The sequence below is a fragment of the Diorhabda carinulata genome, chromosome X, assembly GCF_026250575.1.
Source record: "Diorhabda carinulata isolate Delta chromosome X, icDioCari1.1, whole genome shotgun sequence".
Taxonomy (NCBI): domain Eukaryota; kingdom Metazoa; phylum Arthropoda; class Insecta; order Coleoptera; family Chrysomelidae; genus Diorhabda; species Diorhabda carinulata.
Genome location: NC_079472.1, coordinates 27,340,435 through 27,357,129, shown reverse-complemented (window position 1 = coordinate 27,357,129; position 16,695 = coordinate 27,340,435). Strand labels below are relative to the sequence as shown.

At 33.4% G+C, this 16,695-nt stretch overlaps 2 protein-coding genes and 2 long non-coding RNA genes across 4 annotated transcripts; 2 read left to right on the top strand and 2 right to left on the bottom strand.

Annotated features, from left to right (window-relative positions):
- The first annotated feature begins 122 nt into the window (after positions 1-122).
- Positions 123-4,546, top strand: LOC130901801 (uncharacterized protein C2orf42). Its single transcript, XM_057813405.1, has 6 exons — positions 123-1,100; positions 1,163-1,297; positions 1,353-1,459; positions 2,835-3,059; positions 3,246-3,368; positions 4,172-4,546. The coding sequence occupies exons 1-6, from the start codon at positions 341-343 to the stop codon at positions 4,424-4,426; spliced, it is 1,605 nt and encodes a 534-aa protein (XP_057669388.1). The 5' UTR covers positions 123-340; the 3' UTR covers positions 4,427-4,546.
- A 105-nt stretch (positions 4,547-4,651) lies between these two features.
- Positions 4,652-5,900, bottom strand: LOC130901799 (uncharacterized). The gene is made up of 2 exons (XR_009060326.1): positions 5,871-5,900; positions 4,652-4,936 (listed from the first exon to the last, which is right to left on the bottom strand). It is a non-coding gene; the product is annotated as an uncharacterized LOC130901799 (long non-coding RNA).
- A 214-nt stretch (positions 5,901-6,114) lies between these two features.
- Positions 6,115-13,906, top strand: LOC130901797 (retinol-binding protein pinta-like). The gene is made up of 4 exons (XM_057813404.1): positions 6,115-7,679; positions 7,754-8,339; positions 9,860-10,127; positions 13,611-13,906. Exons 2-4 carry the CDS (start codon positions 7,981-7,983, stop codon positions 13,848-13,850), a joined length of 867 nt encoding a protein of 288 aa, XP_057669387.1. The 5' UTR covers positions 6,115-7,679; positions 7,754-7,980; the 3' UTR covers positions 13,851-13,906.
- On the bottom strand, positions 9,722-16,645 carry LOC130901800 (uncharacterized). Its single transcript, XR_009060327.1, has 2 exons — positions 16,548-16,645; positions 9,722-12,220 (listed from the first exon to the last, which is right to left on the bottom strand). It is a non-coding gene; the product is annotated as an uncharacterized LOC130901800 (long non-coding RNA).
- Between the last annotated feature and the right edge of the window lie 50 nt (positions 16,646-16,695).

Below are 16,695 nucleotides of genomic sequence, written 5' to 3'. Positions count from 1 at the left end.
TTACTTTTTCATTACCGACATCCTATTTCACGTTTTAATAAAGGAATAAAAATGGCTTGCACAATCTTTTAAATCCCTCTATTAGCAATGATTGTAACTTCGACATGAAATTAGGATATATTAAAATAAAAATGTTACAAATCGAAAGTCATTAGCTGAATATTAAAATTCCAATTTAAATTATTTTTAAAACAATATCGGAATAATCATGAAAACTATTAAACAAAATTTTTATATGCGTATTGCTAGACAGAATATGTCAGATAAGTACACCCTAACCTATGCTGTATATAAATAGCAAACACATGAGTGAGGTTAGTCTGAAGAATAAATAGAAATAATGCTTCCAAATCAAAAGAGGCAGCTGTACACATCTCTACTTACCATGTCAGAGGATTTTAGTGAATATCCTCAAAAACTACTCTCAGGTTTAGGTAAATCGACAAAAAGAGGCATTAAAAAGTGTTCAGTTTGCGGAGTATATAATGGCACAAGAAGTATTACATGTAAAAATAAAAGTTGTAACGCAGTTCTAAAACCGTCGGAAGAAAAATCTAAGTTAGATTTGGATGCCGTAAAATTGTTAACCAATACTGAAAAACAAGTGTATTCGGTTAAAATTTCTGATATGGGATCTGATTATAGAGGCTTTGTGCAGCTTCCAGTACTACAGTCCTGCACAGATAAGGATACTAGTAATTATTCAGAGGTTGCTATTTGTTTCGTTGATTCTTGTCAAAACTCATTCGATAATTCGATATTAAAATGTCATGAAGAGGAAAGAACTAGTACAGATTCGAATAAAGTTTTATGTACACACATAAAATCTGCTTTAAAAAGTCAAAACGAAGCTTCTCCTATCGAACTTAAACTTGATGTTCTCAATTCACTGAATATTAAAAATTATATCAAACAGAGGCTGTGCTTATTAAATTCTGAGAAAGAAGGAACATTAGTACAAAGGGTCTCTAAATCTGTTATAGTTGTTAAATGCCATGCAAGTGCTAAGCACCCCTTAGGATATTTACATTTTACATTTATAAAGGGTAATAGCAAAGATGTGTATGAGAAATTTGATTGTGGCTGTTCAAATTTTCCAGGTTTGCATGAATTTATTTACGTACCTTATGAATGAAGTGATGGTAAATTTTTTAAATTTTAGTGTTAGAAATATTAGACCATGAATGCAGTCATGGAAAACAAAAATGTATTCATTATTATGCTTGTATTTGGGCTTTAGTGAGTGAAGGGAAATGTGATGAATATGCGAGTATTCTTACTTGCGAAACATCCAGAGGTTGGAATATATTGTATTCTAATCTCTTACTAGAAATACAATATAAGTTTTGTAGATTTAATTATTCCAAAAAATATTGAACTGACTAAAGTAAATACCAGTTATATGACGAATGTAACAGGATTACAATCCAAGCTTAAAGTATTACCTAAAATCAGAAAGGTAAGACTTGAATTTTTATATTAATAGCGAAAATAGAAATTCATTTGTGATTAAAATATTTTTTTCTATATTTATCATTGCATCAATTGCAAATAACATAACAATTAAAGTTAAGTAGGGTGATTATATTGTTTGGGCAGTTGTCAACTAGTCTTTCGTTTTTGTACTTTTCGCAGTTCAACAATAAATGCTTCACATTTAGATTCTCATTATAAGATTTTTATTTAATCCATACGATTTTTAAAACTGTTTTTCCACGGCTAAACAGATGGTTTTATTAATTTTAATAAGTTGTTGAATGATGGAATAGAGTCTGTAATTAAAGCTATTTTATTATATTGATTTTTTCTGGCAATTATTACTGCCTGTAGTTTGGTATAGAGTTCTTCAGTGTGGATGATATTATATGTAGATAGTTTGAATATGTGAATTCATAGTACTACTGTGGCTACTAGGCCATTAAGTGCATCGATGTTCATTAAAATGGTATTCTTTGAAGCTTACTTCTGTAAAAGTACAAAATGATTGTGCTATTAACGAATAATATGTTTATTCTTTTTTGAAAGAATCCATTTTTACCTTAATGGTAGGAATAGGGAGTGTCAAAGGAGAGTGGATATTTATATTAATTGGAAACAAATCTACTACTCCAAGTGCTAGGGTATTTGTATATTGGCAAATTATTCATAGAAGGGAATCATTTGTTTTCAAATAAGTATTTAAAGTAATCTGTTTGAATATTGACGTTAACAGGATTATTTTTATTTAACAAAACTGAGTTGCATCTTCATACTCAATTGAATTCTTCGAAGTCGAAGGGGTGATTCTCCAGTAAGACAGTGAAGGCTTTTAAGATATGTTTTCTCAAATGCTGCATAAACAATGGAACCATAGTTGATTCTTTATCTTATGAGAGCCTTATACAGATAAATGAGACATATAGAATCAGCGCCCCATTTATGGCTGGCAATTGTTTTTAATAGATTAAGGCCATTTTGGCAGATAATTAATATGTTGCTTTTATTGAAGGTTATGTCCAGAAATTTAATACTTTCCACAAATTCTAAATTTTGACTGTTTAAGGTTAGTATGGACTTTCTTGTATGTATTTTCTTAAAAAGTTGATACACTTTGTTTAGTTTCTGTGAATTTCAATCCATTGGTGTTAGACCAGCTGCTTAATTTGTCCAGAGCGGATTGTATAGGCGTTTGAGTAGTAGTCGTATTTTTACCATTTGCAAATAAAACTAAATTATCAGCGTACAATCTTCCCTTGTGAATTATTCTTCTGTAATTTTTCAATGGATAAATTTTTATCTATTCTTGAATAGTTGCTGAATATTACTTTAATAACCTCGTATTTTTAAAATTTTAGAAATCAAAATTACATAGAAAGAAACAATCATTAAAAAGATGTCATAGAATAATGCCAAAAATTTTACCAATTGAAATAAAAGTCTTAGAAGATACACCAAAACCAAACGATTTGGTATCATGGGGCTTCATTGATTGGTTGTCTTTTGTTACGGAGTCAATAAACAAGACAATGCAGTTTGATAATTATGGTATTGTCAATACAACTATTCTGCAAATACCTGAGGTAATTGAGTTAGCTGTGGAATTTATTGTGTTAAATTCTGGATATTTATAAGGGTAACTTGTAAAGAATAATGTTTGATTTGAAGTAATTGACCAGTAACATCTGAAAGTACCAAGTGTAGTAGTTGATTTTATGTAATATATACCATACAAGTACTTTAGAAACATCAACTGAGATTTTTTTCAGGATTTTTATAAGTGCTTCCAACAAAGAATTCCAAATGTTTATGACGTTGTAGAAAATGGAAATTCATATGTTTATTATATCATGAATATTTTACATCTAAAAGAAATTTTTGACACTCCAAAAGTAAGTTAATTCATTATATCATTGGATAATGTTTTACAAGTGTATTTATTCAATTTCTCGACCCCATATTATCCAAAAGTGCTCATATAATTTTTGTATCAGTTGATACTGGTTCAGTCGATTTTTCTTAACATTAATTATTGGAAGCTCTGGTACTGCTGCCATTGGTCTACCAATTAGGAAATGGGATGGCAAGAGAAAGGTCAAATCAATAGGATCAGTGGTTAAATCACAAAATAACAACTTATGGTCACTTATCATACACTTAAGATGACGTTTTAAGCTCTTTAACCCTGCTTTCTAAATTCCTTCAAAAGAGGTGAATTAGCTTCGTTGGTTGGGATCGTTAACTCGACTCCCGCGTACAGTTTGGTCAAAATTTATCGACATTAAACATGCTTCCGCCCTTGAAAGTTCTGGGTTAACTTTCAATGGGAAGAGGATAAACTCTTGTCACTACATGGGTAACTCCAATGCCTGCTGTATTCACAGAAATGACGCGATTACTACCAACCTTTCCTAGCATTAATTTGAGAATGCGACCCAGACGCCATTGTCCCAAAATGAGGCGAATTAGCTGCTATAAAATACTACTTGATATCTAGTTGGACGAACTTTAACTTAAAAAAAATTATAAAAAAAGTACAAAATTTACGGGTACATGCTCACATCTTTGAATATTTTATGCTAATGATCTCTGCGTTGGTAAGGATCGTCAACTAGACCCTTTCCACACTCTCACGTACAGTCAAAATTTATTTGCAGTAAATAACTACTATTACATTTTATTATTAATTTTGTAGATAAAATTGAAGATTTCCAAAAAATTCGTTCACAACGATCAAAAAGGCTATGTAGAATATAATGAGAATAATGAAGAAGTGGACAAATCATTTTTATGTCCATTTATATATTTTCTGAATGTTGGACAATCCACTGTAGACGAAAGTGATAACACCAACAACTCTTTTTATATCGAATGGACACCATCTTTGTTTAGTGTAATAAATATAGGAGAATTGAAATTACAATATAAATATGGACGTAAAAGTACTTAAATTTAAATTAATTAATTAATAATTATTATTAATTATTATATAATTAATTAATAATATAATTAATAGTACTGAATAATATATATATATATATATATATATATATATATATATATATATATATATATATATATATATATATATATATATGTATGTATGTATGTATATAAGTTTCTTCAAAGTAGAGCTTAACATGAAGTTTGGGGAAAATGAATAAAAAATTGGTTAATAAAATAAAACTAAACATTTATTCCTTACACAAATGAAAAAACACATATACTCAGTCACATTATTCAGTCTATTTTGTGCTTCCAATCTTCTGCTTTTTTTGTATTATTGTCCCGGTCTTCATATTTCTTTTTTTTATATTTCTATATAAGTAACAAAAAGTGCAGTTCTTTGAAAGTTTTCTTCAAATTATCTATTCATATAAACAAGGTGATGGCAGTCATCAAAATATTCTTCTTAGTTTATAGATAGGAAAATCACTTATAGATCTGCCAAATCTGCAAACTAATATTCTGTAATATTCTAGTTTTATTGTGTTGTGCATTAGTATTAGGTTCAACTCTGCTTAAATCAAACGCACACGTTGAATTTTAAACTCTTATTTATCTTCATTAATTACACAAAAATACCATAACCAAACAAAGGTGTTGAAATTGCTTATCATACAAATATATTTCATTCATTGCCAAGTTATTTCGGTTATTTTGACTTAACAATGAAATGAAAAAAAAAAGGATACGTCTTTAACATAATTAATGTTACATAATAATGTCCTCCACCCAGCGAAAGCGCGGTCTTCCTCTCAGTCGCCGTCCTTCAGAATTCCATACATGGCTCTGAGCGGATATCAATCAATAAGCATCCTCTCCATGTGTACAGTCACCTCAGACGCGCTCCCCGGATAAACGCCACCAAATCTTGGTCCCCATACATCTGTCTCAGCTAAGCATTCCTCCGGATCCTCCACACATCTTTCTAGCCATCAAGGCCAAAATCTTTCTTAGGATCTTACGTTCCCATGCAGTTCAAAATCCGCTCACTTGTCGTCACAGTCCATGTCTCTCATACGTATGTAACTAAGAGAGACGGATTATTGTAACCTTTGACGTTCGTGAGAGCCATCTAAACTCGTGGAGACAACAACGTTCAGGTAACAGTCATATCGTAAAATATAATAATCTTCATATTATCTTACTAATTAAAGCTTCGAAAATCAAGTATCTAGGAACTTTTAAAATGTATTTATTACAAAATCGACTTATATTATTCTTGTAAAGTCAAACTTTAAGACAAAACAATACCCTCCCCTCGCCCCGCTATCCCCGCATACCAATTGATATCTCAAATATTTACATTTCCGATTGCTATTTGAACAATGTAACACATTGTCTAATATAATTTATTTTACACATTTCCGTGCGATTTTAGGAATACATACATTACATACATACATATACATAGGCTTCTTCAGCGATGCGGCTTTTTATTTTGTGGCATATTGCCGTGCCGCGTTTCGCTCGGGATTTTCACGTGCTCATCACGCACTGATCATTGTTTTGGTTTACTATTTTTCTTTAATAAATAGACTATAACATTAATATCTAATAAAAAAATACTGCTCACTTCTACCTGACAACAAAATGCTTGAATTATTTAAATGTACTTTGCACTTGAGTATAATCAATTTTAAATAGATATTTGTAGGGTCTTATCAAACATTCTCGATTGTCTACATTTCATTTACTTCTGATACGAATCTCAATGTCAGAGTGGGATTATTAGAGAGATAAGAGATCATTTAGAAGAATCTAAATAAAAAAAATAGTAGATATTCAAAAGCTAGTCTATATCTATAAATGGTTATTGAATGATCCTACTTGAGAACGTCTATCAATCACTAATTTTAAATCACTCAATATACAGTTAAATGATATGACTTATTGTCTATTATGTAAAAAGCTTGATAGGATGCCAGGATATTAGAATATCTTCAGTCTCCATTTAAAAAGAAATGAGAATTCCTATGAAGAAGTTTTAGGAAATAAGGGAGATCAGGGAAGTATTTGGATTTAGCTTCATGAGATTATATCTGGAAGAAATTGTGATGAGGAGGAAGAAATTCCAGTTCTAGAATAGATACTGGAGTTCATACATATTTTTGAACTAAAAGGTTGTAGTGGGCGAAGGATGCTTGCAAATAATAAAGTACAACTTCTTGCAAGGTCAAAATATTGTATATAGGTTGACATTATGTCGTTGCATTTTGGCTGCTATTAACCAAAATTGCATATGTAAACATAAACAAAATTTTTAACATCTAAGTAACAAGAAAAAAGTAGTCTGTGGATCCCTGGCAATAATTATATCTGCTGATGCCTTGTTTTTGAACCCTGATTGACAGGAGAGAGTACCCAGGCGGGCTAGGCCTTAACTAGATAGAACAAGGGGAAACATGAGTTAATGTTGTTATTTTCAGTGGGTTTGTAGGTTTTGGGTTCTTTGTTGAGGAATGATGAAGTCCAAAGTTGACAAAATGTTTAGTTTATTGAACAGAGTTTCAAAAGGTACCTGTTAATGTACACAAAAGTCAGTATCTAACTTTTACAATTTTAATAAGAAAAATATTCAGGACTTTATATAAAAGCAACTTACTTGTTTGTTTACAATTTTGTGAAAGAAAATTAATGAACAAAGTTTTGGCAAGTGGCGACAAAATTTGAATACCAAAATAATAATACAAAATGAACATACCTTTTGAATCGTTTAACTTAACTAAATTAACATGAACCTGGTTACCAACTTTGACTCTATATAAAGCAAAATAGTGTGAGGCTGGGATAGGTCGGGTCAGCTGTCAATTTGATCAATTCTCAACAGTTAAGCTATAGAATTGGACGAAAAAACATATAAAATATAACTAAAAAATTCTTGTCTAGAAGCCGTTAATGTTGCAAGTGATTTAAACAATCAACCGGACTTCATCTGCGCATTCTTTTGATCAAGGCATATTGCGTTTTACATTGCATCAAGCAAAGAGGTTTTGAGGAACACAAGAAACCTTGAAGTTGCAATGCAATGTGAGATCTTATGTATAATCCAGGGTATATTTGGATAAATTGAAGTGAATCGTGCAAATCTTTTAGATGCATTGTACGAGATGACTTGCGTTATGGACTAACCTTTGTACTCGCCTGATCTAGTACCATGCAATAATATTTCTAAAACTGCAAGGGAAGAAACTTTTCGGGTTAGTATTGCAAGTGAAACAAGCTATCATAAATAGATGCTAAAGAACTTTTATTTTAATTTAAATTATTTTAGCAAATTTTATGTTAGCTGGGACATTCTATTATGAAATACGTGTACATCCTTGAAAATGAACTTCTCCAATTAACTTTTCATGACATATTATCATCCATCATAGGAAACGTGAAACAAAAACTACATACTCATTAAATTTAAACCTGTAGTCCATAAAACACAGATAAGATTAGAATTTCATTTTTATAGTACGACTTGAATCATGTTACTGACTCCAACTTTTTATAATGGAAGCTATTGATATAGAAAATTTACTTTTAAACAATGATGAAAAAGCTAAACATTTCGCTAAAGAAAATTTGAATGAAACCAACGAACACAGAGAAAAATGTTTGGAAGAAATTAGAAAATGGTTAACAGAAGACCAGGCTAAGTTACATGCAAGAATGGAGGATCAATATTTATTACCCTTCTTAAGAGGATGTAAGTATAATATGGAAAAAACAAAGAAGAAATTAGTTAATTATTATACTATGAGGAGGAACGTTCCCGAATGGTTCCAAAACAGAAATCCAGAGCTGAAAGAAATCCAGGATTTAATGAAATTAGGAGTATTTGTGCCATTAACAAAACTACAGGATAATAAGTAAGTTTTTCAAATTAATTCAAACGAAATTTTTGGAGTTGAGGCTATCTATCATTCTTATATTCAAATATTTCAACTATTAGGTGATAAACGTGGTCGAATTAAATTGATTAGAGATATTTTTTGTGCTTTCGGAAAGAATTTTAATGAATATGGCTTTAACCTTTTATTAGAAATAATCCTGTGAAGTAGTGGCAACCGAATCTAGGGGATGATTTACAATAACAAAACACAAATTCTAGCATACGCAGATGATGTGGTACTTAATATATAAGTGGAACGGAAAAGGTTCTAGAAAAACGTTCGAACTCTTTGAAAAGAAAGTGCGTATAAATGAACAAATGACCAAATATATGGAGATGGGAAGGGATCTTATAGCTGCAACCAATTGAAAGTGACGACAAGTATAGATTCGATAAAATCCAGGAGTTCGAATATCTGGGAGTAACAATGACAAATGAAGGAGGTGAAACCTGGAAAATCAACTGGCGAGAGGGAATAAAACGTTTCGATCCCTAGGAGGACCATTAAGATCAGAAGATCATGAAAAAAAAAGAAGAAAACAAAACAATCATATGCGCCAAACAGCCAAACAGATATCATATTTCAATCTAAAAGGAAATTATTGGAAATTATTTGGATTACTGGAATAAGCTAAAATTCTTATGGAAATTTTTAATGTTTTGTTATTAACCTGTCTAATTAATAAATTAATGAAAATACTTATTCCAAGTAGTAGTTGATTTGAATTGCAAAAAAAAATAATTCATGGCGGGTAGAAAGTGGAAAATGGTAGAAAGAAGAAAGATATATGGGAGAAAAGTTGAGAGAGCGTCTGTATACGATAAATAACAGTTCAAAAACATTGCAAACTGGCGCTACTGTAAACAAATGGTATGACATGAATGTAGCAATTGTAGATGAATATGCCAAATTAAAAAATATAGTTAATTCTTGAAATTTTCAACAGCCTATGTTGTACAAAATTGTGAATAGTTATGCAGAAGGTAGGTAAATAATATTTGGCGCTTCCTTTAAACTTTACTCGGATGCAAATGTGGCGCCACCCTTATTTAACACATTTCGACAGACACTTTTTCATATAACATTGTTGTCATTCTATCTCTCTCTAAAAGAAACGTCTCTTTGTAGTTTTCTATTGAAATATGTTAAAAACAAAACAAAGAAATTAAGTTTTTCAATATTGATTCATGGACATTAATTGATGACTCCCTGTTAAATAATTCTCATTATTTGTATAAACAGAAAAACAAGTAATATAAACAAAAGACCATGGCATAATTTTGAACTTCTCATATTTTTCGACATTTTAATGATTATACAACATAGGAAGTAATAAAGAAATTTATAATGCAAAGTCGTATTTGTTTATATTTTATTTTATTTTTACAATTCACGTAATAGCCCCAATACAATATATAAAGAACGGACCATGTTAGTTTTTTTGGATCTTCTAATATCTACCATCTCCATTGATAGTAAATTTAATTTTATTTCAGACTGGTAGTTATTGTACGAACAGCTATACACGACCCATGTATTCACACCCAAGACAATGTATTCAAAACTGGAAATATGATGATGGATGTCGCATCTTTAGAAAATATCATACCGGCTCAAATTTATGGCGTCATAGCGATATTTGATCTTTACGGTATGGATTTCGATCACGCCAAAGAATTTACACCGAGCATGATCAAGAAGGCAGTATTTTGTTGGCAAAATTACCATGTTAGACCTAAAAACCTCGAGTTCATCAATGCACCAGTTAGTATTTATCACTAGCTGCTTTCCATTTACATTCAAGTGAACTGAGACTCATACTCAGATAATGACGTCAGTGAAAAAAGGAACGCGTAGTGTGAGTTGAAATTCTCAATAACCCCATAAAATCATCATTATCATTGGTGATCCAACCGTCTGTTTTTCACAGCGAAAGAAAAGACAAAACTTAAATAATAACTGTTTGCAATAATTTAGTATTGTATACTTGTTTATTTTGATGACAACATCTGACAACGTGATGTCCTCAACCTCACTTTCAAATCTAAGTTCACAAAACTCACTGAAGCACACGGTCCTAAGCTTGTGCAGATTGCTGGTAAAAAGTAGGTCTCAAGTGAAAATTATCTGAGTTTTGATGTAAATGGGAAGCAGCTATTATATAAGACTGAAAGTTACTTGAATATATCCATAGTAATGCAGAGTTTTCCAATTTATTCTTTTTTTAACTCTTCTATCTTCTATTGGGTGGTATTTTATTTTGAAAAACATTTTATATAAAGGACAAAGTTATATGCTGGATTTTATCAGAATTTACAAGATTTTGCAAGGTCAAAATATTTTGAATAATTGTAGGTAGAAGGCACATTCCAGTAAATATGCCCTTACGGTATACAGGAAAAGATGATGTCGATTTGATTTCAATTGGCAAGTGATTGTGCATTTTTTGCATTGTAAAATATTAAACCCTTAATTAATTCTGAACGTAGAGTAGGTAGGTGAAGGTCGTGCTCCGCGTTCCTAAGTGGATAGCCGAGCAACGACCTTTCTGAAATTGGAGAAGCGTGCTTACGAATTAGGCAAACGGATTCAAAGATGAATAAGGAAGGAAGAGTCAGAATTTTTAATATTTTAAAGAAGCCTTTGGAAAGAGATCTGCTGTTTAGTTCGAGTAAATATCTAACAGCTCTCTTTTGTAGTTTGAAAAGTCGCTCAAATTGAGTCGCACCACATGTACCCCAGAAGGGAAGGGCAGGAAATGTGACTCAATAAGGGCATAATAGACTGTTAGGGAGGTGGATAAGTTCAGTTCTTTGGAAATTAATCACAACACAAAATAGGAGGAACTTAATTTTTTAGATAAGACGGCAATATGTATTTCAAGGAATTGTCCACAACAAGCCCTAGAATTTTATAGGTTCAACGATGCGACGTCAATGGTGGAATTATTTAATAACTGAAAACATCAAACTAGTATTTATGAAATGGCGTGCTTCAGTCAGCGTTTCGTAGAGAGCATAGCACAGTAACTGCAAAGTTAAATCCACTGACAACATAATAACAACATTGGATAAGGATAAGGCTGTCATATCCGACTCCTTGGATTACTCCAAGGCATTTGAAGTGTTGGATCATGATCATCTTTGTGCAAAGCTGAAATATCTGGGGTTTGAGGAAATATCTTGTAAATTCTTTAAATCTTGTTAACAAGAAGAAGGCAGAGAGTTCGTACGTATCAGAGTTCATGTGAGGCTGGCGAAATAGTGTCGGGTGTGCCGCAGGGTTCAATAATAGGCCCACTTTTGTTCCTCGTATATGTCTTCGATATATGTGACAGTGTCTCATACTGTCACATTCAATCATATGCTGATGATACTCAGGTTCTACACTACTTTGATCTTGTAGATCCAAATGCAGCAGCTACACACCTAAATAGAGATCTGTCAAGTATTCTGAATATTCCATTGAACATAATTTAAAGCTGAATGCAAATGAGACTGAAGTTTTGCTGTTTAAAATTGGAGTTAGGCAGTGAGACATTGGTAATAAAATGCTAAGAACTTAGTACTAATTCTATATATAGACTTGAGATTTAAAGAACATGAAAGATGAAACTCTTTTATATGAGGAAAAAGCTTTGTGAATTTTTAGTATTGTCTATTTTTACCTACTGTATTGTTGTCTACTATCCTTGTCTGGACATAGCATCGAAAAATCGTGTGCTATATGTACAAAACGTGTTTCGTAGATTTAGTTTCGAGCGAAGAAAGTATGACCATATTTGTGCCAAAATGTATTATTGATTAAAAATATCGAATGTTGCCAGTCTTCATTTTAAGTGTCTTCTTAAGAAAGTGCTAAAATATTCGACATCTGTTTATTTGAGTGATATAATACATATTGTACATGTAAGATACAAAAATCTGTTAACTATGCCTTACCATAAATCTGCGCTTTTTCAAATAAGTTTCACGTATTTAGCTGTCAAAGGTTATAAAGCTCTCCACGACGATATTAAATTGTGTGGTATGAATTCATGAAAATTTAAGTACGTGCAATTTTGCTTAATAAGTATATGTAACTAAATTTATCTTTTTAAATTATTTAATAAGTTTATAGTTGAGACTGAAGAAAGTTCTTTTGCATAGATAAGCGGCTAGAATTGGTTAGATGGAAGATTAACATGTGTATTAAATCTTGCCATTCCCTTTGCATGATGCCTGCGTATAGTATACATTGTAAATTGTATTGTGTACACATATCAGACCAATAGAGACGAACGACTTATGCATTACTCAGCTTAGAGCCGGTATTATTTACACATTTTCGCTGTGCTACATCTGTCAAATTATTATTAACTATTACTATTGCTAACTATTAATAAGTCAACTCCTGTTATTGATGTTAGGATGTTATTAGAGTATTTGTTGTTCCTCAGCTCAAGTAATTTTGGACGACCGACGTATAGGGATTAAGCTCTCTAATTCCGCTAATGCTTGTGCATTTCGAGTGACACTTTGACAATATTTGGTTTGGTATTGTCTAAATCATGTATAGTCCGATTGCTGGTGATTTTATCTTCATGTTCGCCAGTGTAGGTTTCATCGTATTGTTCTTCACAATACTCCTTCTCTGATCAGCTATTCGTTGTTCCTTTAAATGCTGCAATTCTGGGTACTTCTTAACAAAATCACGATGAATGGCGTAGGTGGTCATATCGGTCTCAATGTTGGTTGCTCTGTAATAGGAGCGCATTATGAATGAATTCAACTCACTGGTCCATTTCATACACTTCCTAGGTAATCCGGCTTTCGTGGTCGTAGGCACATTGACTTGCGCCTCCATTGTGTTGATTATCAAAGTACCCTTACTCGGCGTCACGCTGTGATTGCCGCTAGCCAAGGAAGTCTGTAGCTTATTTTTTGAATAAGACCCACAACCTAAATCCGGAACGGGACAAGAGGTTATGGTGGTAGAATGCCCATTCACCCGTTTACTCCGTAAATTATACATCATGTGTTTTTTGCATTTTAACCCTTTTGCCAGGGGATAGGGAAGTTATGAAAATTGAATTATTATTATTATTTTGTGCTCCCCATTATAGATTATCAGCCAAACATTTGTATTTATAGTTGTTTAATGGTGTCTTAATATCAATATCTTGCCAATCACTATGTTTTAGATTATTATTATATTGTTAATTAGACGTTAGAGTTGGCATGAAAAAATATGCTATTTCTGTTTCAGCCCACAATAAATGTAATTTTATCAATATTCAAGAGTTTCATGAGCGAAAAATTGAAAAATAGAATAAAAGTTCATACGGACGGATACGAAAAGTTATATGAAGTGGTAAGCAAAGATATATTACCGCCAGAATACGGAGGTCATGGAGAAACAATGGAAGAACTTATAAAATATTGGAATGGTGTATTATTAAAATATAAAACTTGGTTTTTAGATGATGAGATGTATAAATCTGATTAAAAAGTTTTATGTTCATATTTCTACTTCATTTATGAATAAAATTCCATATACAAAAACGTATTCAATCCAGTACAAAGCTTATTAATACCTACCAAACATTACCAGAAATTCGAAAAAGGAAAATTTCTACAAAAAAATTTATATGAAGGTGGCTGCACACTAATGGACAAACGAGGAAATATTCTTGTTAACAAAAATAGGTACTCTCGAAAACAAATACTTATTCTTTAAATAAAACTTAACTCATAAGTATATACCTTGTTATCGTAAATAACACCCGGTATGCATATTGTAACTTCTTTAGCACAGTTCTAGAATATTTGAGACACATCCTAATAAATTCTAGGAATACACAGGGCGTGCGTTTAGTATCTACCTAGCATATAATGAAAATACTGGGTATACTCTTGGGGAGCACGAGGTCCACGCAATTGCCATCTATTGAGCAGTTATGACAACAAAGTGTCAGCCATGTTGTTGATGCGTTTTAAGGAGAGAAGACATACCGCAACATTGCTAGTGATTATTGTTTGAAGAAGAGAATAAGCGAATTATGGAGAAACACGCTACCGTGTTCCAAGCCGAGGAATTCGTTGTGATGGAATGCGGACGTGCAATACTCAATCAACGCCACAGGAACACAGTAATTTCGATCTGCTAAGATAGCAGAGCTGCCATACAAGCTATAACGGCCGAAAAGGTATGCTCTAGGCTAGTGATAAAGTGTAAGAGAGTCCTTCAAAATCGGGTGAGTGATAGCTGCTCGTTTGGGTGCCCGATTACTCGGGCAACAAAGGCAACTTGCCAGACTGGGATATGCGAACCCATCCTTGGTGTGGCCAAAAACGCTGTCACATCTCTCAGCAGCCTTCTCGCAAGGCGTGCTAGGCAGAGATGGATAGAGATGCCTGGCATGAGACAAGCGAAGGCCCATATAGATGGACCCCGCTCGTCTCTTTAAACAACTGCTCCACCTAAATAGGTGCGAAATCAGACTAGTGAGCGGACTTCTAACCGGACACTGCCATGTAAGACGTAACCGTTACACAATGGGCATCACGAATGATCCGGAGTGTCGTTGGTGCATGGAGGAAAATGCAGATCACGTTATCTATGAGTGCCCAGTATTCACATGGGCGCCGGGCACGGCTTAAACACCTGGAGGTAATAAAAGCTGTGGAGGTCTGGTTTGCAGAGCAAGAAGAAATATATTTTTTAAAGGTATAGAGACGTTGCAGGTTCTCTGTAATAAATGTATCCAATTAACAGGAGAATATATTGAGTAATAAAATATTTTGACATTGAAGTTCTGTTTGGTTCTATAGTAGGCTAAGAATTTTTCAATACATCCTCGTATATGAGTGGACGGATTGTTGATAAAAATTTCACGCGTCTCATGACTAATTTTTTAGTCTGACAAGGTATTCATCTGTCTTATGAATACACTACAGCGCAGCTCACCATCTTTGAGTAAATCTTTAAAAAAAATTGAAAGACAAAGATTTGGTGCTATTAATATGGCCGATGTCATGGGAGAACGATGCCTATAGAGTGGCTCCCTATTGCCACTACTACGGTCAGTAGTTGATCATCTCATAAATCCAACCAATGCGGATACATCGATGATCTGGCGATAATTATGCGGAGTAAGCAAGATGGTATCGTATGTGAACAAAAACAATCTATACTAACAATCGCTCAGAGATGGTGTGTCAGTGAAGGTCTGAGTATATATCCCTCAGAGACCACCCTAGTTCCATTCACTAGGAAGAACAAATACTTTCCAAAAGCCCTCAGAATGAACTCGGGTGACTTTCTATAGAAACAACATCGTGGGGCATAATGATGAACTGGATAAACAAATTCATTGTGCAACCTATGGTGGCCAAGGATAAAATCCAAAATTGGGGAGTAAGCTCTAGACAAGTTGTAAAGGGAGAAAATAGGCGCGACATGGTCATGATCCACGGCAGCACTACAAGTCATTTTAGACTTGCCCCCTTTGAAGACCCTCATAGAAAGTGAAGCAATAAAGTGGGCAATAAAAGTATACGAGAAATAGAACATGAGGCCCTGCGACCTCACTGGCCATTTTAGCACTCTAAAAGAACGTGAGGTGTTCAGATATGGTCACGGACACCATGTCTTCCAAACTAAGCTTCACCAAAAACCATAAAATTATAATGACAAATCGACAGAAACGGACAAATGCAGAGATTGCGTTTCCACGAGGTTCGTTAGTATGGTACACTGATGACTCGAAAACGGAAGATGGACATGTAGAGGCAAGAATATATGACCCAGGAACCAAGCTCGCTATCCCAATGGGCCCAAAACCTTCCATTTTATAGGTGGAAACATACGCTATCCTGCAAGCACTTGACTTTCATAAAATAGAGTCAAACTAATAGAGAACTGCATTGAATCTTTGAACTTAATGGGAGCAAACTATAAAGTTACTATTATGTGGGTATCTGGCTACACCGGAGTACACGGCAATGAACAAGCCGATCATCTGGGAAAAAAGGCGGGAGAGTTACAGGTATTATTATTGGACACTGCCTGGTGACTACCACTCGAAGAGCATCGAAGAAACTCTCGACAGATCTTGTCGCTTCTGTAAAGAGCCAAAGAAAACCGCCGAACACGTCCTTTGTGAATGCGAGAGAATACATAAACAAAGACCACAATACTTACAATCAAACTTTTTAAAGCCAGAGTAGGTAAGCCGCATAGCCTCCAGGCAGGTAGCTTCACTTTACAAAGTCGTTGCTGCCTGACTGGTAAACAGTCCGGGGTACACAATAGATCAAATTGTTAGCGAGGTAAATTCACGCCCTAGTTC

Coding starts and splice junctions, on each gene's coding strand:
- LOC130901801 (XM_057813405.1), top strand. CDS start 341: ATGCTTCCAAATCAAAAGAGGCAGCTGTACACATCTCTACTTACCATG. Junction 1,298..1,352: donor TACTTGCGAAACATCCAGAG/GTTGGAATATAT, acceptor TAAGTTTTGTAG/ATTTAATTATTCCAAAAAAT. Junction 3,369..4,171: donor AAATTTTTGACACTCCAAAA/GTAAGTTAATTC, acceptor TTAATTTTGTAG/ATAAAATTGAAGATTTCCAA.
- LOC130901797 (XM_057813404.1), top strand. CDS start 7,981: ATGGAAGCTATTGATATAGAAAATTTACTTTTAAACAATGATGAAAAA. Junction 8,340..9,859: donor ACAAAACTACAGGATAATAA/GTAAGTTTTTCA, acceptor ATTTTATTTCAG/ACTGGTAGTTATTGTACGAA. Junction 10,128..13,610: donor TCGAGTTCATCAATGCACCA/GTTAGTATTTAT, acceptor TTTCTGTTTCAG/CCCACAATAAATGTAATTTT.